Source organism: Pelobates fuscus, chromosome 5 (assembly GCF_036172605.1).
Source record: "Pelobates fuscus isolate aPelFus1 chromosome 5, aPelFus1.pri, whole genome shotgun sequence".
NCBI classification, from domain to species: Eukaryota; Metazoa; Chordata; class Amphibia; order Anura; family Pelobatidae; genus Pelobates; species Pelobates fuscus.
The window spans coordinates 366,081,975-366,098,832 of NC_086321.1; the positions used below are offsets into that span (position 1 = coordinate 366,081,975).

Genomic DNA, 16,858 nt, shown 5'->3' on the forward strand with positions numbered 1-16,858 from the left:
CTTGCTAGACCTGTATATAAATAAAGTTTAATATGCAGATCAAGAGACAAAAACTTTTTAAAAAAATTACATCTGATTGAAAATGAAACCATTTTATTTCCATGCAGGCTGTGTCAGTCACAGCCAGGGGAGGTGTGGCCAGGGCTGCATATACAAAAACAAAAGTAATTAAACTCTTAAATGGCAAATTGAGCGGTTACAATTCAGGGGTATGATCTATGCACTAAAACTGCTTCATTAAGCTAAAGTTGCTTTGGTGACTATAGTGTCCATTTAAAGGACACAGTGTACCTACTGTGAAATGTGTACGTTCCTCCTAATGGTCACTTTTGGGTGGGTTTTTAAATTTCCAAATTAATATGAAGATTTTAAGGAAATACAATAAGTATGAAATCTAATGAACACAAACTCTCGTACCAGATCATCTTCTGAATATTCCTCATCAAACCTGTCAATTTTGGCTTTTGCTATTAAGTAATGTAACAAACTGGCAGGGTAGGAATATCTCATTGCCGAATTCTCATAGTAATGGTCGTGAATAATCTTCCACGGTTCCCCATCCACCTTTTGCTCATATTCTGGCCATTGTATTGCTCTATCCACCATTTTTCCTTCAGAAATTACAGAAAATGTAGATGTGCTGGCATTTTTTTTCTCAGAAGGAGGAGGATCTGAGCGTTTAGTTGCGTTTTTCCCACTCATATCTGGATCTGAAGTAGTAACCAAATTACCAACTGCCTGACGCAGATCTTTACGTGGACAAACATCATTTGTTTGAATTAAAAGCAGGGCAGTCGTAGGCTGGATGATGGATAACTCAGAAACATTGAAATTCTGGTGCCCAAAAGGTTGGATTGTCCACGTATTAAATGGATGATTTCCGTATATTGGTGGAATGGCACCCTGTAATCGAACAGACAAATTTCTATTTGGGAAAATTGTTGGGATAGCGTTCATCATAAGCTGTTTTTGAGATCCAACAATATGGTAGCAGTCAGGAGCGAAATGCGCAGAGCAGATGCGAAACGCACCTATCGTTCCCTCCAAGACTCCCTTTGCAAACAAGTCGAAATCTCCAAAATCCTGACCAGTTTGTATGAGCCATTGCTTGATTAAACAGAGATTTTTAGGAAAAACATGAAGGATGACTCCAGGAACACTGTTTTTCCGTCCAGAGTAATTTGGGCAACCCTTCACGATGCAGCTGGGCATTTTCCAACACCTAAAATACATAATTGTTATCTGTGAGTGCAAAAAAATTTTTTTTACTAGTTTTTGTTTGTGAAATGAAATTGTAACCATGCAAACCATTACTTTTAATGAAAATTATATCTTATAAAACAAACTTGGTGTCAGTTTTTCCCCAGTCAAAACAAGATTTTTGGCAAAAGTCCATTCTTTAAAAGGGACCAGGACTAAACTCTGGCAAGACACATGTAGATAATGAATACAATCCATATTTTAAAGAGTAATATAATAAACCAGCAGAGGCATTTATTGATAGTACACATGATTGAGAATAATTTTAATCTCAGTGATATACTAATGATGTGGATTCTTTTCTGCAAACCAATAAGTTTGAATGACTATCTGTTCCTGACCAAATTAAAAATAATAAAGTTGCGTGCACGCGGAAGTAAATTCACACTGAGACACAGGGTTCAGGTTAATGAAAGAACGTCGGAATGGTTTAATCAAAAATGAGTGTGCAGACCCTTTTAAAGGCATTATTACATCACTGAAGAATTCAAGATAACAACAAGTAAACATTATTAATTGGTTTAGGTGTTAAGTGGTTAGTCAAATGCCCTCCCATCAAGAGGTGGTGACATTCTTGACACGGGAGTGGACACAGGATGTAGGTACCATCTTGTTAGCATGAGGTGTCCACTCGATGGGAGGGGTGCTTTGGCAGCAATTTTGAGTAGTGTGCATTGTTAGTTTCAAAGCTTAATTTTTCAAGGTCTTTTAGTAGATACACATTTTATTATTCGGCTGACACATACTTTATTGAGATCAACATGTCGCTCAACGGCCACAATGTTTCATTCTTGATGAACACATTGTTCCGCTGACGCACATTTCTCCCTGATAAAGTATTCTCTTATGCTGATTTCATAAATTCTATAATTCTACAACACTAATAATATATATATATATATATATATATATGATACCGGAGAAACTGACGGAAGCCAAGCACAGAGAGATGGACACAGGTTTCTTCAGGAAGGAAGAGATTCTTTATTGGATCACCGATCGGGACTCAGAGGGACTAGCGTCACCAAAATACAGCAAAGTCTGAGTACTGAATACATAGAGTACATTCCTTATATAGCACTGTAGCTCCTCCCACAATTAACTACACCCACACATACCCTTAACCTATTTAATAATGAGTCTAAACTCATCCATCCGGTCTAACCACGTGGCTCATCTGATACAAAGGAGAGGGACGCGTAATTCCAGTTCTTACATTCCTGCACCTGGTCAGTACAGTGATAACAGTATCTTAGCTACGTGTAATTAACTAACTGATACTACAAACACATATACATACATATGCCTTGTGGCAATCTTAGCCTGCTAAACTTGTATTTTACTGGAATTACATCACATTCCCCCCTTTGATGCCTCTGATATTTCACAATTACTTGAGGCATCACTTAACCTTGGTTTGCATATACCTCAGGTTACCATGAACCAGACCAGACTTATCTTATGATGTGAATCTTTTAACACTCATCTTCCTGCATTGGTTCTCCTTGATCTAGAGCCTTATACTTATATATCGCCATTATCTGTGCAGCAGCCTTCCTCTCTGCTATACTTCCTATCAGGCTTTGCACAGACCTAACTACTAAGGGTATAAGACACGGTAGGAGTAGACACAACAGTAAAATCAGTAGGACTCCACCTACCACTGCCTTAAGCCCTCCAAACCACTCATACCAGCTACCAAACCAACTACTTGGATTGTACCCTTTCCATACCTGAGTAGGCACATGCACTAGTTTAACCATATGGCTAGTAAGCTCAGCTATTGCTTGCCCTTCGTCATCTATTTGAAGACAGCAATTGCTCAGGTTAAACTTCCCACATACACCTCCCTCTACTGCCAAAAGGTAATCCAAGGCTAATCTATTTTGGTACACTGCTGTCCTCATCCTGGTATTATGCTTCGCTAGAAGATTGAGTGCTTGTGAGGTCTCATTAGTAATAATCTCAACCACCGCCTGTAATCTTATAATACGGTTGAGCATATAAATTGGGGTTCTATAACCAAAGGTACCATCTTCTGCCCACGTGGCTGGCCCATAATAATCTATGATACGCTGGGGAGGCCATTCATTATCTTCCCAGGTGCCTATCTCTAAGGGTCCCCTTTTCTTCCTATGATTCACATCATACACTTTAACACCTAAAGTCTCACCTGTTTCAATCGGTAACAAGAAGAAGGATGGTTTGAGCATACCCAACACACATGCCCCTTCCCAGTCCTGTGGCAACTCCGAATAGGCTTTCTTACCACAGATCCAGTACAAATTTGCTGGGGCTCTCCAGGTAGATGTGATGGATAAATCAAACCACACATCCTTTAAACTGGCATATCTAGCAAACGGGTTAGATGGTTCTGAGACATTTGAAGCCGACCACCAAGTTGTATTTTTAGTATCATCATCATAAGCTTTTTGCCCTAGACAAGTTAATTCTCCTACAGAAGTATTATACATTATTCCTTTCCTTGCTATGCAAACATAACCTATGATGGAGGTCTTTAATCTCCACTCAGATTTACCTCTAACACTCAAATGATAATCGGCTTGTGTAGATATTAGTTGGTCAACTGCCTCAGAACCGGACATTACCTCCTTTGCTTCCCAAGGCCATTGGTCTCCCATGTTAGTACCTCCACACACATAGCAGTTGGTAACATTAAGACTACCGGCAATACTTTCAGCTAGGTCAATGAACAGGTTTTTAGCGTTATGGGGGATCTTATTATCTATACTCATCTCTTCATAAAAGGAATGGTATACTTGATGAGTCTGGGAGGATACCGTATCAGTCTCTATTCCTATAAACAATAATGTCCCAGGATCTAAACCCGTCCCGTATATCTGAAACCCAAATAAATTTCCATACTTATCTAGGAACTTGTCGGGGTTATTAATAAGTATATGGACTGGGTTGCATTCCATAGACTTACAATAAGGGCTAGTCGGCAACTTAGTCACTATCATGTCTTTATCTACTGTCTGTCCCCAAGTCGCCCACCCCACACAAGACCAATATGGACAAAAGTTATAGTCTTTATTTGGGCATCTAGGACTCACATATTTATTTTTACTACTGGGACAAATATATTTATCATTAGACCCATACGTCCTCTCCCATCTAAGATCCCCACATACATTCCACGGTTTTCTACCACTTGATATCGCCTTACATGCATCAAATAGCAGAACACCCGAAGAATATACGGATTCTAACACCGTCTTATTAATTAGGGTCCCCTGAGGATCTCCATTCCTGAGAGTCAACCAAATTGTACGAGGTTGATACTCTGGACTGAAGCACTTAGGTTCTCCTACTCCTAAATGGCACACACTATAGTCTATATTTAGGTATCTACATTTTGATACCTCTCCTTTACACTCGTACTGTGAATGCCAAATTAGGGTTTGGGAAATATGGTTACCTGTTCTCGTAGTCTTAATGCATACCTCACAGCTAGGAGTGTCGGTACCTCTACCTTCCTGAATATAAAAACACATATAAATAAACACAATCAAAAGCACATCTTTCGCCGTCATCCTCAGTCTTCGTCCGTGCGATGGAACCTCAGCTTCCAGGATGTGAGGGCTGCAGGGAATGGAGTTCTGCTCGTCTTCACAGGTGTCCCTTCGAGACTTTCCTGGCTTATACACTATGTGTTGGTAAGCGGACAGGCTTTATTATGGCCTTCTCACTCACACCTGTAACAATAAAATTTGTAATCCACAATAATTCCTCGTTACTCCGACTGAGTAGTGCGTTTCAACCGGATCTTGCAGGGATTCTCTGGATCTGCTGTAATTTGCCAAGAATCGACTGCTGCTGGTTTAACCCTGGAGTGATGTATCCACGGAGTTACTTCGGCTACTTTTATCGCTGTAGGGGTAGACAAAAGAACAACATAAGGACCTCTCCACTTGGGCCCTAACGGTACATTATTCCACTCTTTAATCCACACTTGGTCTCCTGGATGATAACTATGAACAGGGGGATAAATATTCACAGGTAATCTATCTTGTACCCATTTCTGTACCTCCTCCATAGTCTTACCCAACTCTACAACCTGCTGCCGGGTAATTCCTTCTCCCAACTGACTCAAGTCCCCCCTTAAGTTACCAAGTACGGGAGGTGGTCGCCCATACATAATTTCAAAAGGAGAGAGGCCCATCCTTCTGGTAGGGGTACTGCGGATTCGCAATAAAGCTATGGGTAAGAGAACGTTCCACTTAAGTTGGGTTTCCTGACACATTTTAGCCAACTGGTTCTTTATAGTTCTATTCATTCTCTCTACCTTACCAGAACTCTGGGGTCTATATGCAGTATGAAGCCTCCACTTTATACCAAGCATATGAGTCAGTTGTTGTAGGCACTGATGAACAAAAGCTGGACCATTGTCCGATCCTATAGAACAGGGTAGTCCATATCGGGGTATTATTTCTCGTAGCAGGAATCTTACAACTTCTCCTGCTTTCTCTGTACGAGTAGGACATGCTTCTACCCAGCCTGAATAGGTGCACACAATTACCAACAGGTAACGATGTCCACCCGATTTAGGCATTACTGTAAAGTCTATTTGTAGATCGGACATGGGGAGTCCCCCCATAAACTGGACTCCTGGTGGCTTTACTGGTCCTTGTCTTGCATTATTCTTAGCACACGTTACACATCTGCGTACAATGGCCTGAGTCAAGTTGGACAATCTTGGTATGTAGAAATGTTTCCTGAGAGATTCTTCAGTACTGTCTCTCCCAGAATGTGTCCCGTTGTGATAATTTTGGACAATTTCTACCGCTAGTGATGCTGGTATGACTATTCTTCCATCTTCTAGCTGATACCACTTGTTCTCCAAATACTTTCCCGGTTCAGTCTTTAACCACTCCTCTTCTTGAGCTGTATAAACTGGAGTCCATTGGGACAGTGGAGTTGGTATAAGAGCAGCTATATGCCCCACATACTCCTGTCTTCCTGATTCAGCAGCACGCTTAGCTGCACTATCTGCCATCCGATTTCCCTTGGTTACATCACCATCTCCTCTCAGATGCGCTCGACAATGTATGATACCGACTTCTTTCGGCTCCCACACTGCTTCCAATAGTTGTAGGATTTCAGCTGCGTACTTGATTTCTTTGCCTTCTGAATTCAGTAGTCCTCTTTCTTTATACAAAGCTCCGTGGGCATGAGTGGTTAAAAACGCATACTTAGAGTCCGTATAGATATTTACTCTTAAACCTTCAGCCAATTGTAACGCTCGTGTTAGTGCTATTAATTCTGCCTTTTGTGCTGATGTTCCTTTCGCCAGTGGCCGAGCTTCTATCACCTTGTCTATTGTTGTCACTGCATATCCTGCATAGCGGATCCCTTCTTTCACATAACTACTGCCGTCGGTGTAATATTGAACATCGGGGTTCTGGATGGGAAAATCACGAAGATCTGGTCTACTTGAAAATACTTCATCCATTACTTCCAAACAATCATGTTGACTTTCAGTAGGTTGCGGCAAAAGGGTAGCTGGATTTAAGGTGTTTACAGTCTCTAAATGCACTCTTGGGTTTTCACACAACATTGCTTGATACTTGGTCATACGGCTGTTACTAAACCAATGATTTCCTTTGTAATCCAACAACGTCTGTACTGCATGTGGGACTCGTACATAAAGTTCTTGACCCAGAGTGAGTTTATCGGCTTCAGCTACTAGCAGGGCGGCTGCAGCTACGGCTCTTAGACAAGGTGGAAGTCCGCTGGCCACTGCATCCAGTTGCTTAGACATGTAGGCAACAGGTCTTTGCCATGATCCCAAGTACTGTGTCAATACTCCCACAGCCATTCTTCTTTGCTCGTGTACATATAAGTAGAATGGTCGTGTGTGATCAGGTAGACCTAATGCTGGGGCACTCATCAAAGCCTTCTTCACATCTTCAAATGCCGTTTGCTGTTCTTGGGTCCATAAGAAGGGGTCGTGCTCTGTACCTTTGATGGCTGCGTACAGAGGTTTTGCCAGTATCGCATAGCTGGGAATCCATATCCTACAGAAGCCTGCTGCCCCCAAGAATTCTCGCACTTGTCTTCTATTCTTGGGTATTGGTATTTGGCAGACAGCTTCTTTTCTCTCTGGCCCCATAATCCTTTGACCTTCAGAGATATGGAATCCCAGATACTTGACAGTTGGCAAACACAACTGAGCCTTCTTTCTAGACACCTTGTATCCTGCCTTCCAGAGAATATGTAGTAGATCGTGCGTTGCTTGCTGACATTTTTCTTTTGTAACTGCTGCTATCAACAAGTCATCTACATATTGTAACAATACACACTCTCCTGGGATGGACTCGAAATCCAGTAGATCTTGACTTAGGGCTGAACCAAATAGGGTAGGTGAATTTTTAAACCCTTGGGGCAGTCTTGTCCAAGTCATTTGGCGTTTTGAGCCCGTTACAGCGTTCTCCCATTGGAAAGCGAAAATACATTGGCTTTCTGCGGCAATTCGGAGGCAAAAGAAGGCATCTTTGAGATCTAAGACTGTGAAGTAAGTAGCCCCGCCCGGAATTAAAGCAAGCAGGTTATATGGATTGGGTACAACTGGATGTATACTAACAACCGCATCATTGACTGCTCTTAAGTCCTGCACAGGTCGATACTCATCTGTACCGGGCTTTTGAACAGGCAGCAATGGGGTGTTCCAGGGGGAAGTACAGAATTTTAAGATACCATACCGTATGAATTTATCCAGATAGGATTGGATGTTCTTCTTAGCCTTCTGCGGAATGTGATATTGTCTTAGGCTCACTGGATAAACCCCATGTTTCAGTTCAATTTTTATTGGTGGAATATTGCGGGCCAGTCCTGGTGGGTTGTTCTCTGCCCAAACTCCTGGTATGTTAAACAATGTCTCATCACTCCTAGGGTTTTGGCTAGTCAACACTGTATAAAGTCGCCACTCTTCTTCCTTTGGTACGGATAAAGTCATAATACCTGAAGGTCCATTAAACTTTAAGGATGTTGTTCCATTTGGTAGGAACGTAATCTGCGCTTGTAATTTTGATAGCATATCACGTCCCAGCAATTGGACTGGACATTCAGGCATATAAAGGAATTGGTGTTTTACTACGTGGCCTCCCAATGTACAGAGTCGACTTTTAAGAACCGGTTTTTCAGCACTTCTTCCAGTTGCTCCTATCACAGTAATAGTCCTTCCAGATGGAGGAGCAACTAGATTAGTCACCACTGAATGTTCAGCACCAGTGTCGATCATGAACGCACTCCTTTTCCCCCCTATTGATACATCGACCATAGGCTCCGCTCGACCAAGGGGGATGGAGCCCGGTCGGTATCAATAGTCCTCCATGACAGTGTCAGCCAATCCTACAAAGTCCCTACCTTCTCTATCGCGGGACCTTTGCGCTGCTGGAATATACCTGTCTTCCCTAACACTTCCTCTGTTCCCATTACTCCCTCTATAACCATTACTCCCTCCGGGGCCTCCTCTACCTCTCGCTCTACCTCTAAAGTTTCCGTAGCCTGCCCTGGGTTGGTCTCTCTCGTACTGCTCTCTTTGCGGACATTCGTTCCTCCAATGCCCTTCTTCCTTGCAATACGCGCATTGATCCCTACTCAAAGGCTCCCTACTCCATCTATTATTGCCTCTATCTGGGCCCCGTTTATCTACGCCTGCGATCGCTACCGCTAGCATATCAGCCTTTTTACGCATCTTGCGCTCTTCCTCTTTCTTACTTTCTGTATCCCTGTTCATATAGACCTTATTTGCTACCTCCATTAGTTGGGTGATGGACATACCTGCAAACCCTTCTAACTTTTGTAGCTTGCGCTTAATATCTCCGTATGCTTGGCTGACAAAGGCGGAGTTAACCATTCGGGAATTGTCTGCGTCTTCCGGATTAAAGGGGGTATACAAGCGGTATGCCTCCAATAATCGGTCATAAAAGACACTGGGCGCTTCATCGCTTTTCTGGATCACCTCAACTGTCTTCGACATGTTAATGGCTTTCTTTCCTCCGGCTTTCATGCCAGCAATTATAGCGTCTCTATAGGCTCTGAGTTGAACCATATCAGCACCATTTACGTTCCAATCGGGATCGGTGTTGGGATAGTGTGTCGCGGCCCATGCTGCTGGATTGGCTTGGTTCAAAGCACGGGCTCTATCCTCTAATGCTTTAATGGCTGCTTGATTTATTCTTGTCCTTTCCTCATTGTTAAATAAAGTCATTAGTAACTGCTGGCAATCAGCCCATGTCGGATTATGCGTCTGTACTATTGAGGTGAACAGATCAGTCATAGCTTGTGGTTTCTCAGTATACGAGGAATTATGGGTCTTCCAGTTTAAAAGATCGGTTGTGGTAAATGGGACATATACGAAGACTGGGTCAGCGTGTGCCATTTGACCTGCGGCATCGATATAAGCTGACCCGGGATTCAGACGAAGAGGCATCTGATAGTGCTTTAATTGTTGGGCACCAGTCAACTGTCGGGTTTGGATGGGGCTACGTAGAGAGGCGTCAGTCATGGGTTCCGGTCGGGGAGAGATAGGGTATGGGGATGTGGGAGGTCGGTTTTGGGAAAAGGTCGTAAATAAAACACTTCGAGCCGAGCTAGATGAAGCTTGACCGGAAGTCTGAAGTGGCGCCAAATCAGGATATTCGTTTCTAATGGGGGTGGATTCTGGTTCCGGAAGGGGAGATTTAGTACGAGGGGGGGTGGATCCTGTACTGGAGGAGGAAGCGGAAGTGGATGAGGGTAATGAGGGGAGGGGTGCAGGACTTCCTGCGTTTGCGTCACTTCTTCTTAACGGAAAGTAAGGGGGCGGCAAAGGGATCTCGGACTCAGGGGGCGTGTCCAAAATGGGCCTAACACCGGTCCTAGTGGACGAACAAGTCCTAGCTACCATGAGGCGACACTGCTCCTCGTGGCATGTCTGGAGCCATTTTGGCGAGTCATTTACGGCCTGTCTCCAACAGTCAATATAAGGAAACTGGCCGTAAAGTTCAGGCCTACCCGATACAGCCACGTGTAAGCGCTGTACCAGAGTTGGATCCAAACTGCCACGTGGCGGCCATGCCGCAACCAAAGTAGGCCACTCCCTAGTACACAAAGTGACCAAACGTACAGGAGACATCTTTACCCCAAAATCACAAACTTTGAATCCCTTTTTAAAATTCTTAACCATACATCCTAAGGGATCCGGAATCGTTGACTGCGACGCACCCATACTTAACAATGGAACGTCGTCGACAACGAATACTATACACGCGTACTATTCAACAGTCACACCCGTTTCCTCTGGCAACAGCACCACGTGGTACGGTTACCAAGTGAAACGTACACAATAACAAACACTCAGGGAATTCCCGTACACACACAGCTGTTACACCAGTCACTATATAATCAATATTATGCCCTTTGGCGTAACTATACAGTCACCCACGCTATAATTCTCTATATACGAATTACCCGTCTATAACACACCCCAGTAACATCGTCTTTTACAAATAGCGGTTACAGTACGGTTAGCATAGGTCAAAGCACAAGTTAAGGTCACAATACAATTATTAGTGGTTATGGTGTTAAACATGCAATGGACGACAATGATTAGTACTTATTATATAATGTCAGTAAATATACAGGGTTATGGTACCGTGCACTATAATACAGCAACACACTATTAACACTCTCGCTAGACGGCTGAGCTCGCGCTATCTAACAAGATATACACTTTACTAAAACAATCGTTAACACATTTACAATTCCCAACTAAACTATTGGCCAGTACCTTGAATGGACTACCTAAAACTATATACACCCGTTTTGGTTAGCCACACTGCCCAATCACCACATATATAGCGAGCTAGAGAACCGAATTTACACAGGCGCCTCTTAGTCGCACTATCAAAAGTCTAGTGGGTTCCAAATTTACACGCCTTCCCACTTAGCCCAGATAGGATGAGAACTAGCGAACCGAATTTACACAGGCGCCGCTTAGTCTCCCGGTCCCTCCGACCTAGCGAACGTAATATACACCCTAGAACGCTAGTCTAGACAAGACACCGGTGTCCGGCTAGGGCTATTTACACCAGGACCCCACCTGACTAACCAAATCAAACGGTCTGACTAAAGAGCGTTCGATCGAGCGGTGCGCCTTCGCTCCTTCCCTCCGACAGAGGGGGCAGATACAGATTCAAAAACCCCTTTGGGCCTACCGCACAATCGGTATACCCCTAGCGGGTCCTGCCGTCTAAAACAGCAGTTATCTTACCTCCTCGTTCCTGAACCTGAGTTCACACTCATCGACGGGGACACCCCAGCACTTCTTACGTAGAGGCCGATGATCTCCTGGACAACAGACCAGTGGCGCCGAGACGAAGGGAGGTCCACGCAGAAGTTCAGGGGTGCAGCCGTAGAGAACGTGGGCAAAGATAGACCGTCTCACGCCTCTGCCTCTCAGCTACCGTTGAACGATGAGCTTCCCGGCCAATGCACCAAATGATACCGGAGAAACTGACGGAAGCCAAGCACAGAGAGATGGACACAGGTTTCTTCAGGAAGGAAGAGATTCTTTATTGGATCACCGATCGGGACTCAGAGGGACTAGCGTCACCAAAATACAGCAAAGTCTGAGTACTGAATACATAGAGTACATTCCTTATATAGCACTGTAGCTCCTCCCACAATTAACTACACCCACACATACCCTTAACCTATTTAATAATGAGTCTAAACTCATCCATCCGGTCTAACCACGTGGCTCATCTGATACAAAGGAGAGGGACGCGTAATTCCAGTTCTTACATTCCTGCACCTGGTCAGTACAGTGATAACAGTATCTTAGCTACGTGTAATTAACTAACTGATACTACAAACACATATACATACATATGCCTTGTGGCAATCTTAGCCTGCTAAACTTGTATTTTACTGGAATTACATCACATTTATATATATATATATATATATATATAAACACACCAATCTGTGAATTCTCTACACACACATAATATCATGTGTATAAAATAGAGTAAAATTAGTTTATATGCATTTTTATTTTATAATTACTGGGTTCTGCAAAGTATTTAGCCATCTGCACCCATGCAATGATGCCCTGTATATGTGATCTATATACTAGCTCTTTGTTTATAGGCATGCTAGCTGTGTCTATGGGCTGTAACAATGTATTCACTGGCAGGTGTTCTTTGCACAGAGAATCACGTGTTGCCCTGCATTGCTGTCCCCAAGTAATGAGTACATACCTTACTGTAGCAGCTAAATGTATCACCCAGCCGGAATGAGCTGCTCTGTGTAACAAGCTTGACTCTGATTGGGTGGGATTCTGACTTCATTGCGATGGAATGCCGGGAGTTGTAGTTTTAGCTTGGATCCCCTGGAATCTCCTGTGTGTAGTTCTTTGAAAACCTCACTGTTATTTCAGCTGCTTACCTTGAATGGGAAGGGGATCAGTGAACCCCCAATTATACCTACTGGTGCAATTGTGTGATGTGTTTTATGGAACACTCATTATACACAACATCCTTAGGGTGTAAAGCATGGGTTATACTATAAGAGGACATATATATAGGACACTATAAACTTTTAGCCACACAATCCTCTTCTATACAGGTGGGTGACCAGATGTCTACTTTAATTAAAGGGACACACCACTGCCCAAAAAATAAATATATATATATATATTGCACTATTTAGTAGATATATCCCCCCCAAAAAACATGTATGTATTTATGTATGCAAATTTCTCATTGGGAGGCTATATCTAAAACAGCCTGTAATAGCTACAGATTTCTTGTCTGCAGCTAATAAAAAGCCCTCCCCTTTTAACCCCGCCCAGACTTTCTGTGGCTGTCCAATCGCAGACTTCCAAATGCAGCTCAATAAGAAGTCTTTGCAATTGCTCTGGGCAATTTCTGCCTCTTGGTTTTATCTCTATTAAAGGGACACTCCAGCGCCAGGAAAACAATCCGTTTTCCTGGCACTGCAGGTCCCCTCTCCCTCCCACCCCCTATCCCCGATAGCTGAAGGGGTGAAAACCCCTTCAGTCACTTACCTGAGACCACGCCGATGTCCCTCAGCAGTGGTTTCTGCTCGCCGCCGCTCCTCCTCCTCTTCCTTACGTCAGCCGGTGGGCGAGACTGATCCCGCCCGCCGGCTGAGGAGACCTAATGCGCATTAGAGCTCTCCATAGGAAAGCATTGAAAATGCTTTCAATGCTTTCCTACGGGGAATTGAGCGACGCTGGAGGTCCTCACACAGCATGAGGATGTCCAGCGACGCTCTAGCACAAAGCCTGTGCTATAAAGCAGGAAGTGCCCTCTAGTGGCTGTAGGGGAGGACTTAACCCAGCAAGGTAATTATTGCAGTTTATTAAAAAACTGCAATAATTTTACTTGCAGGGTTAAGGGTAGTGGGAGTTGGCACCCAGACCACTCCAATGGGCAGAAGTGGTCTGGGTGCCTACAGTGTCCCTTTAAGCCAGGGGTCCTCAAACTCCGGCCCCCCAGATGTTGCTGAACTACAACTCCCATGATTCTCTGGCTATCTATGTAATTCAAAGAATCATGGGAGTTGTAGTTCAGCAACATCTGGGGGGCCGGAGTTTGAGGACCCCTGCTTTAAGCTAACCAAACCAGGAAGTAACAGGACACGTTGTTTACTTAACAGCTGTGGAGAGGAGGTGTAGCCGGGTTCGTTTATAAAAATGCCAATTTCTATTGAACTCTGCACTTTTAGTAAAATGTAAAAAAAATAGGACACACTCTTCGCAAGTAAAGCATGTCAGCAAGCTAAAGTACTTTTGGGGTCCGGAGTGTCCCTTTAATGATTGCATTGTGAGGCTAAAGTATGCATTTGCTGCAATGTGATAACCCCAATAGAAAGTGATTTTTATTATTTTTAAGATGTCACATACTGACTGTACATTGTGGGTCATGTAAAATGGTGGTTATATATAAATTGTAGTTCTGGGGCAATGTTCTAAAAGTGGAGTACATTCCATGGAAACCAATGGAATGTCCTCACTGTTTGCTCTGCCTTTTATTTCTGTCACTTCTCCTCTAATGCAATATGTGTCCTATCTGTGCCAGAGCTTAAGGGGACACAACACTCACTAACACCACTTCATCTCAATGAATGGTCTCTCCATGGCTGGCCTCCTTCCTTGGCTGAGGTCATCAAGATCGATAATCTCACCCAATCCAATGCTTTGCCATAGGAAAGGATTGGGAGGCTTGTGCACATTTGTCAAATCAGATTAAATTTACTCCACTATTTTGAAGAAGCGCCATTAGTAGCTGTCATATTAACAGCCACTAGAGGCAGCTTAACCCTGCAAAAAAAATTGCCGTTCCTTCAGAACTATAAAATAGTTTCACAGTGAAATGAGGGGATGGCCTTCAAAACTCATAGCACCAGAACCAATGCAATGAGCTGTAGTCATACTTAGAGCGACCTTTACATTTTTATAGCACATCACATATAATGGGACACATTCCTATTTGAGTATGCGTTTCCAATTATAGAAGCAATCCCTATGTGCAATCAGTAGGTATTGGGTATTTACTTGTGGTTAGGGGCCCATTCCCCATTTGTTGGCTTGATATTTTAGGTACTTTATTTAAAATCTGGGGATTCCTTTTCAGCAGTTTTTTGTTTCTGGTGATATTTCAGAATGTGTTTACTTTGACGGTCAATGTAAGGTTTCTTTACATTCATGCCGCACCGTAGTTGGTGCTGAAAAATTGATATTTCACAATTTGTATAAACATTTCATATATGTAATTGTTATATTATATTGCTTTCCAACTTCGGGTTTACCTTGGGTATAGACAATTGCTGTCTGGAATAAGGAAAACGTTTTTTTTATTATCTTTCACTGATCACACACCATGGTACCATAACTGTCACGGCTCCCGGCACGACCGCGCGACAAGTTGAGCTTACCTGCTCGGTGGTGAGCCGGGATTCGCTCCTCCGGGTCTTCTGGGCAGTTTGCCCAAAACAAAGATGGCGCCGACCAGGGTTATACGAACGTGCGTGTTACGTCACGACGCCAACGCACATTCTGGGGTCAGAGGTCTCCCTCTGACCAATTACAGCCTAGAGAGGGATATATAAATCCCTGAAGCACCACCGTACCTTGCCCTGTCGTGGTTCCTGAGAGTGGGTTTTTCCTTGCTGTATTTGTGATTTCCGGTATTTTGACCTTGGCTATTCCTGACTACTCTGATTTCTAATTCCCCTGACTTGGCTTGTTTAACAGTATTTGTATATTTCTGGCTTCCTTGACCTCGGCTTTCCCTTTACCAATCTCTGTCTCTAACGTATTAGTACGGCCATTCTAAGGACCGGTTTACGTTGTATCCTTTCTGTTTCTTTTTATTTTCTATGTAGATGTTACATAGTTCTGTGTGCTGGACCAAACTAGCAGTCGTGACAATAACATTCCACCTCTTTCCGATCTTAACTGCAGCTCTGTCACCTTGTGGGTTCTTTGCATATTGTAAAATGGTGACATTGCCTCTTGGTAAGCAGTGGCTGTGTGCTGCAGGGGAAGGTAGCTTTTATGTACGTAAAGCATTCCCTCACATCTGCCACCATCTTCATCTGACCCTCTTCAGCTAATGACACTTCATCTGCTCGTAGCCCATGTCTGTACTGTACTCTAGTACATGCGCGAGAGTACAATACCGATGTCTATAAAGGATCCTGTGAGACCTTCCATACACAATGTTGTTTTCCTCACAGCCATCACTAATGACGTTTGGAGGACCTGGCAAAACTTGAAGGTGGAGAGGTGGGTAGCTTTGCCTTTTGTTAGGTTATGTCAAGAGTAGGAAATTGCACGATACAAAGTAGTTCCTATTTTGCCATATCTTTTGACTGCTTTATAATTTCAGTGAGATTCCAAGTCAACCAATGTGAACATTTATGTAAAGTCACTTTTTATTGTAAGTAATGAACAAAGTAGACAGGCAAGCATGGTACTCCTATGATGTAGCAGTGGGACACGCAGGTCTCCATTCGGGTTACGTCAATAACATTTGGTTTGGATACGCAGATCCACTTTAGTTAGGTATATATTCGTTTGTAAAGTGAAAGTGGTCATATTGCTCCATATGATCCGAAGAACCTTATCAACTAGTTTGCCTGTATATAGTTAGTGAAGTGTTAAGAGTCAACTTGAATGCTTATGAGCAACGGGACGCAGAGGTCCCTTTAACAATTAGTGAGCGTGATCACAGTGGGTCTGTCGTAGTGTTATTATTAATCAGTTCGTTTTTATTTTCATTACCTAGTTGTCTTTCAAAATATATTTTTCCTTTTTTTTTTATTATATCTTTATATGGCAGTGTTGCTATTCATGTTTGTCTAAGTCTGTGTGGTATTGTATGTGTGGAGTGGTTTACCGTGTGGTGTGTATCCCCTTTATCTAAGCCCCCCTTGCGTCTATGGTTCGTGTTGGCTAGTGTCGTGACTCTCCTGGGAGTCAGGGGGGGGGGGGGGTAAACCCTCTGTGTTTGCTTCTGTAAGTCATAGGTTGAGTCTGTCATTTGAGGTCTAGTGTAGG

General features: G+C 43.2%; 1 protein-coding gene across 1 annotated transcript in view; it reads right to left on the minus strand.

The window, feature by feature from the left end:
* Nucleotides 1-12,582, minus strand: part of LOC134612291 (uncharacterized) — a 32,015-nt gene extending 19,433 nt beyond the window's left edge. Inside the window, exons 1-2 of the mRNA XM_063456630.1 lie at nucleotides 12,531-12,582; nucleotides 418-1,222 (exon numbers count right to left, since the gene is read on the minus strand). Coding sequence (XP_063312700.1) covers nucleotides 418-1,212 — 795 coding nt within the window. The 5' untranslated portion in view covers nucleotides 1,213-1,222; nucleotides 12,531-12,582. The remainder of the gene's footprint in view (nucleotides 1-417; nucleotides 1,223-12,530) is intronic.
* Nucleotides 12,583-16,858: the final 4,276 nt, after the last annotated feature.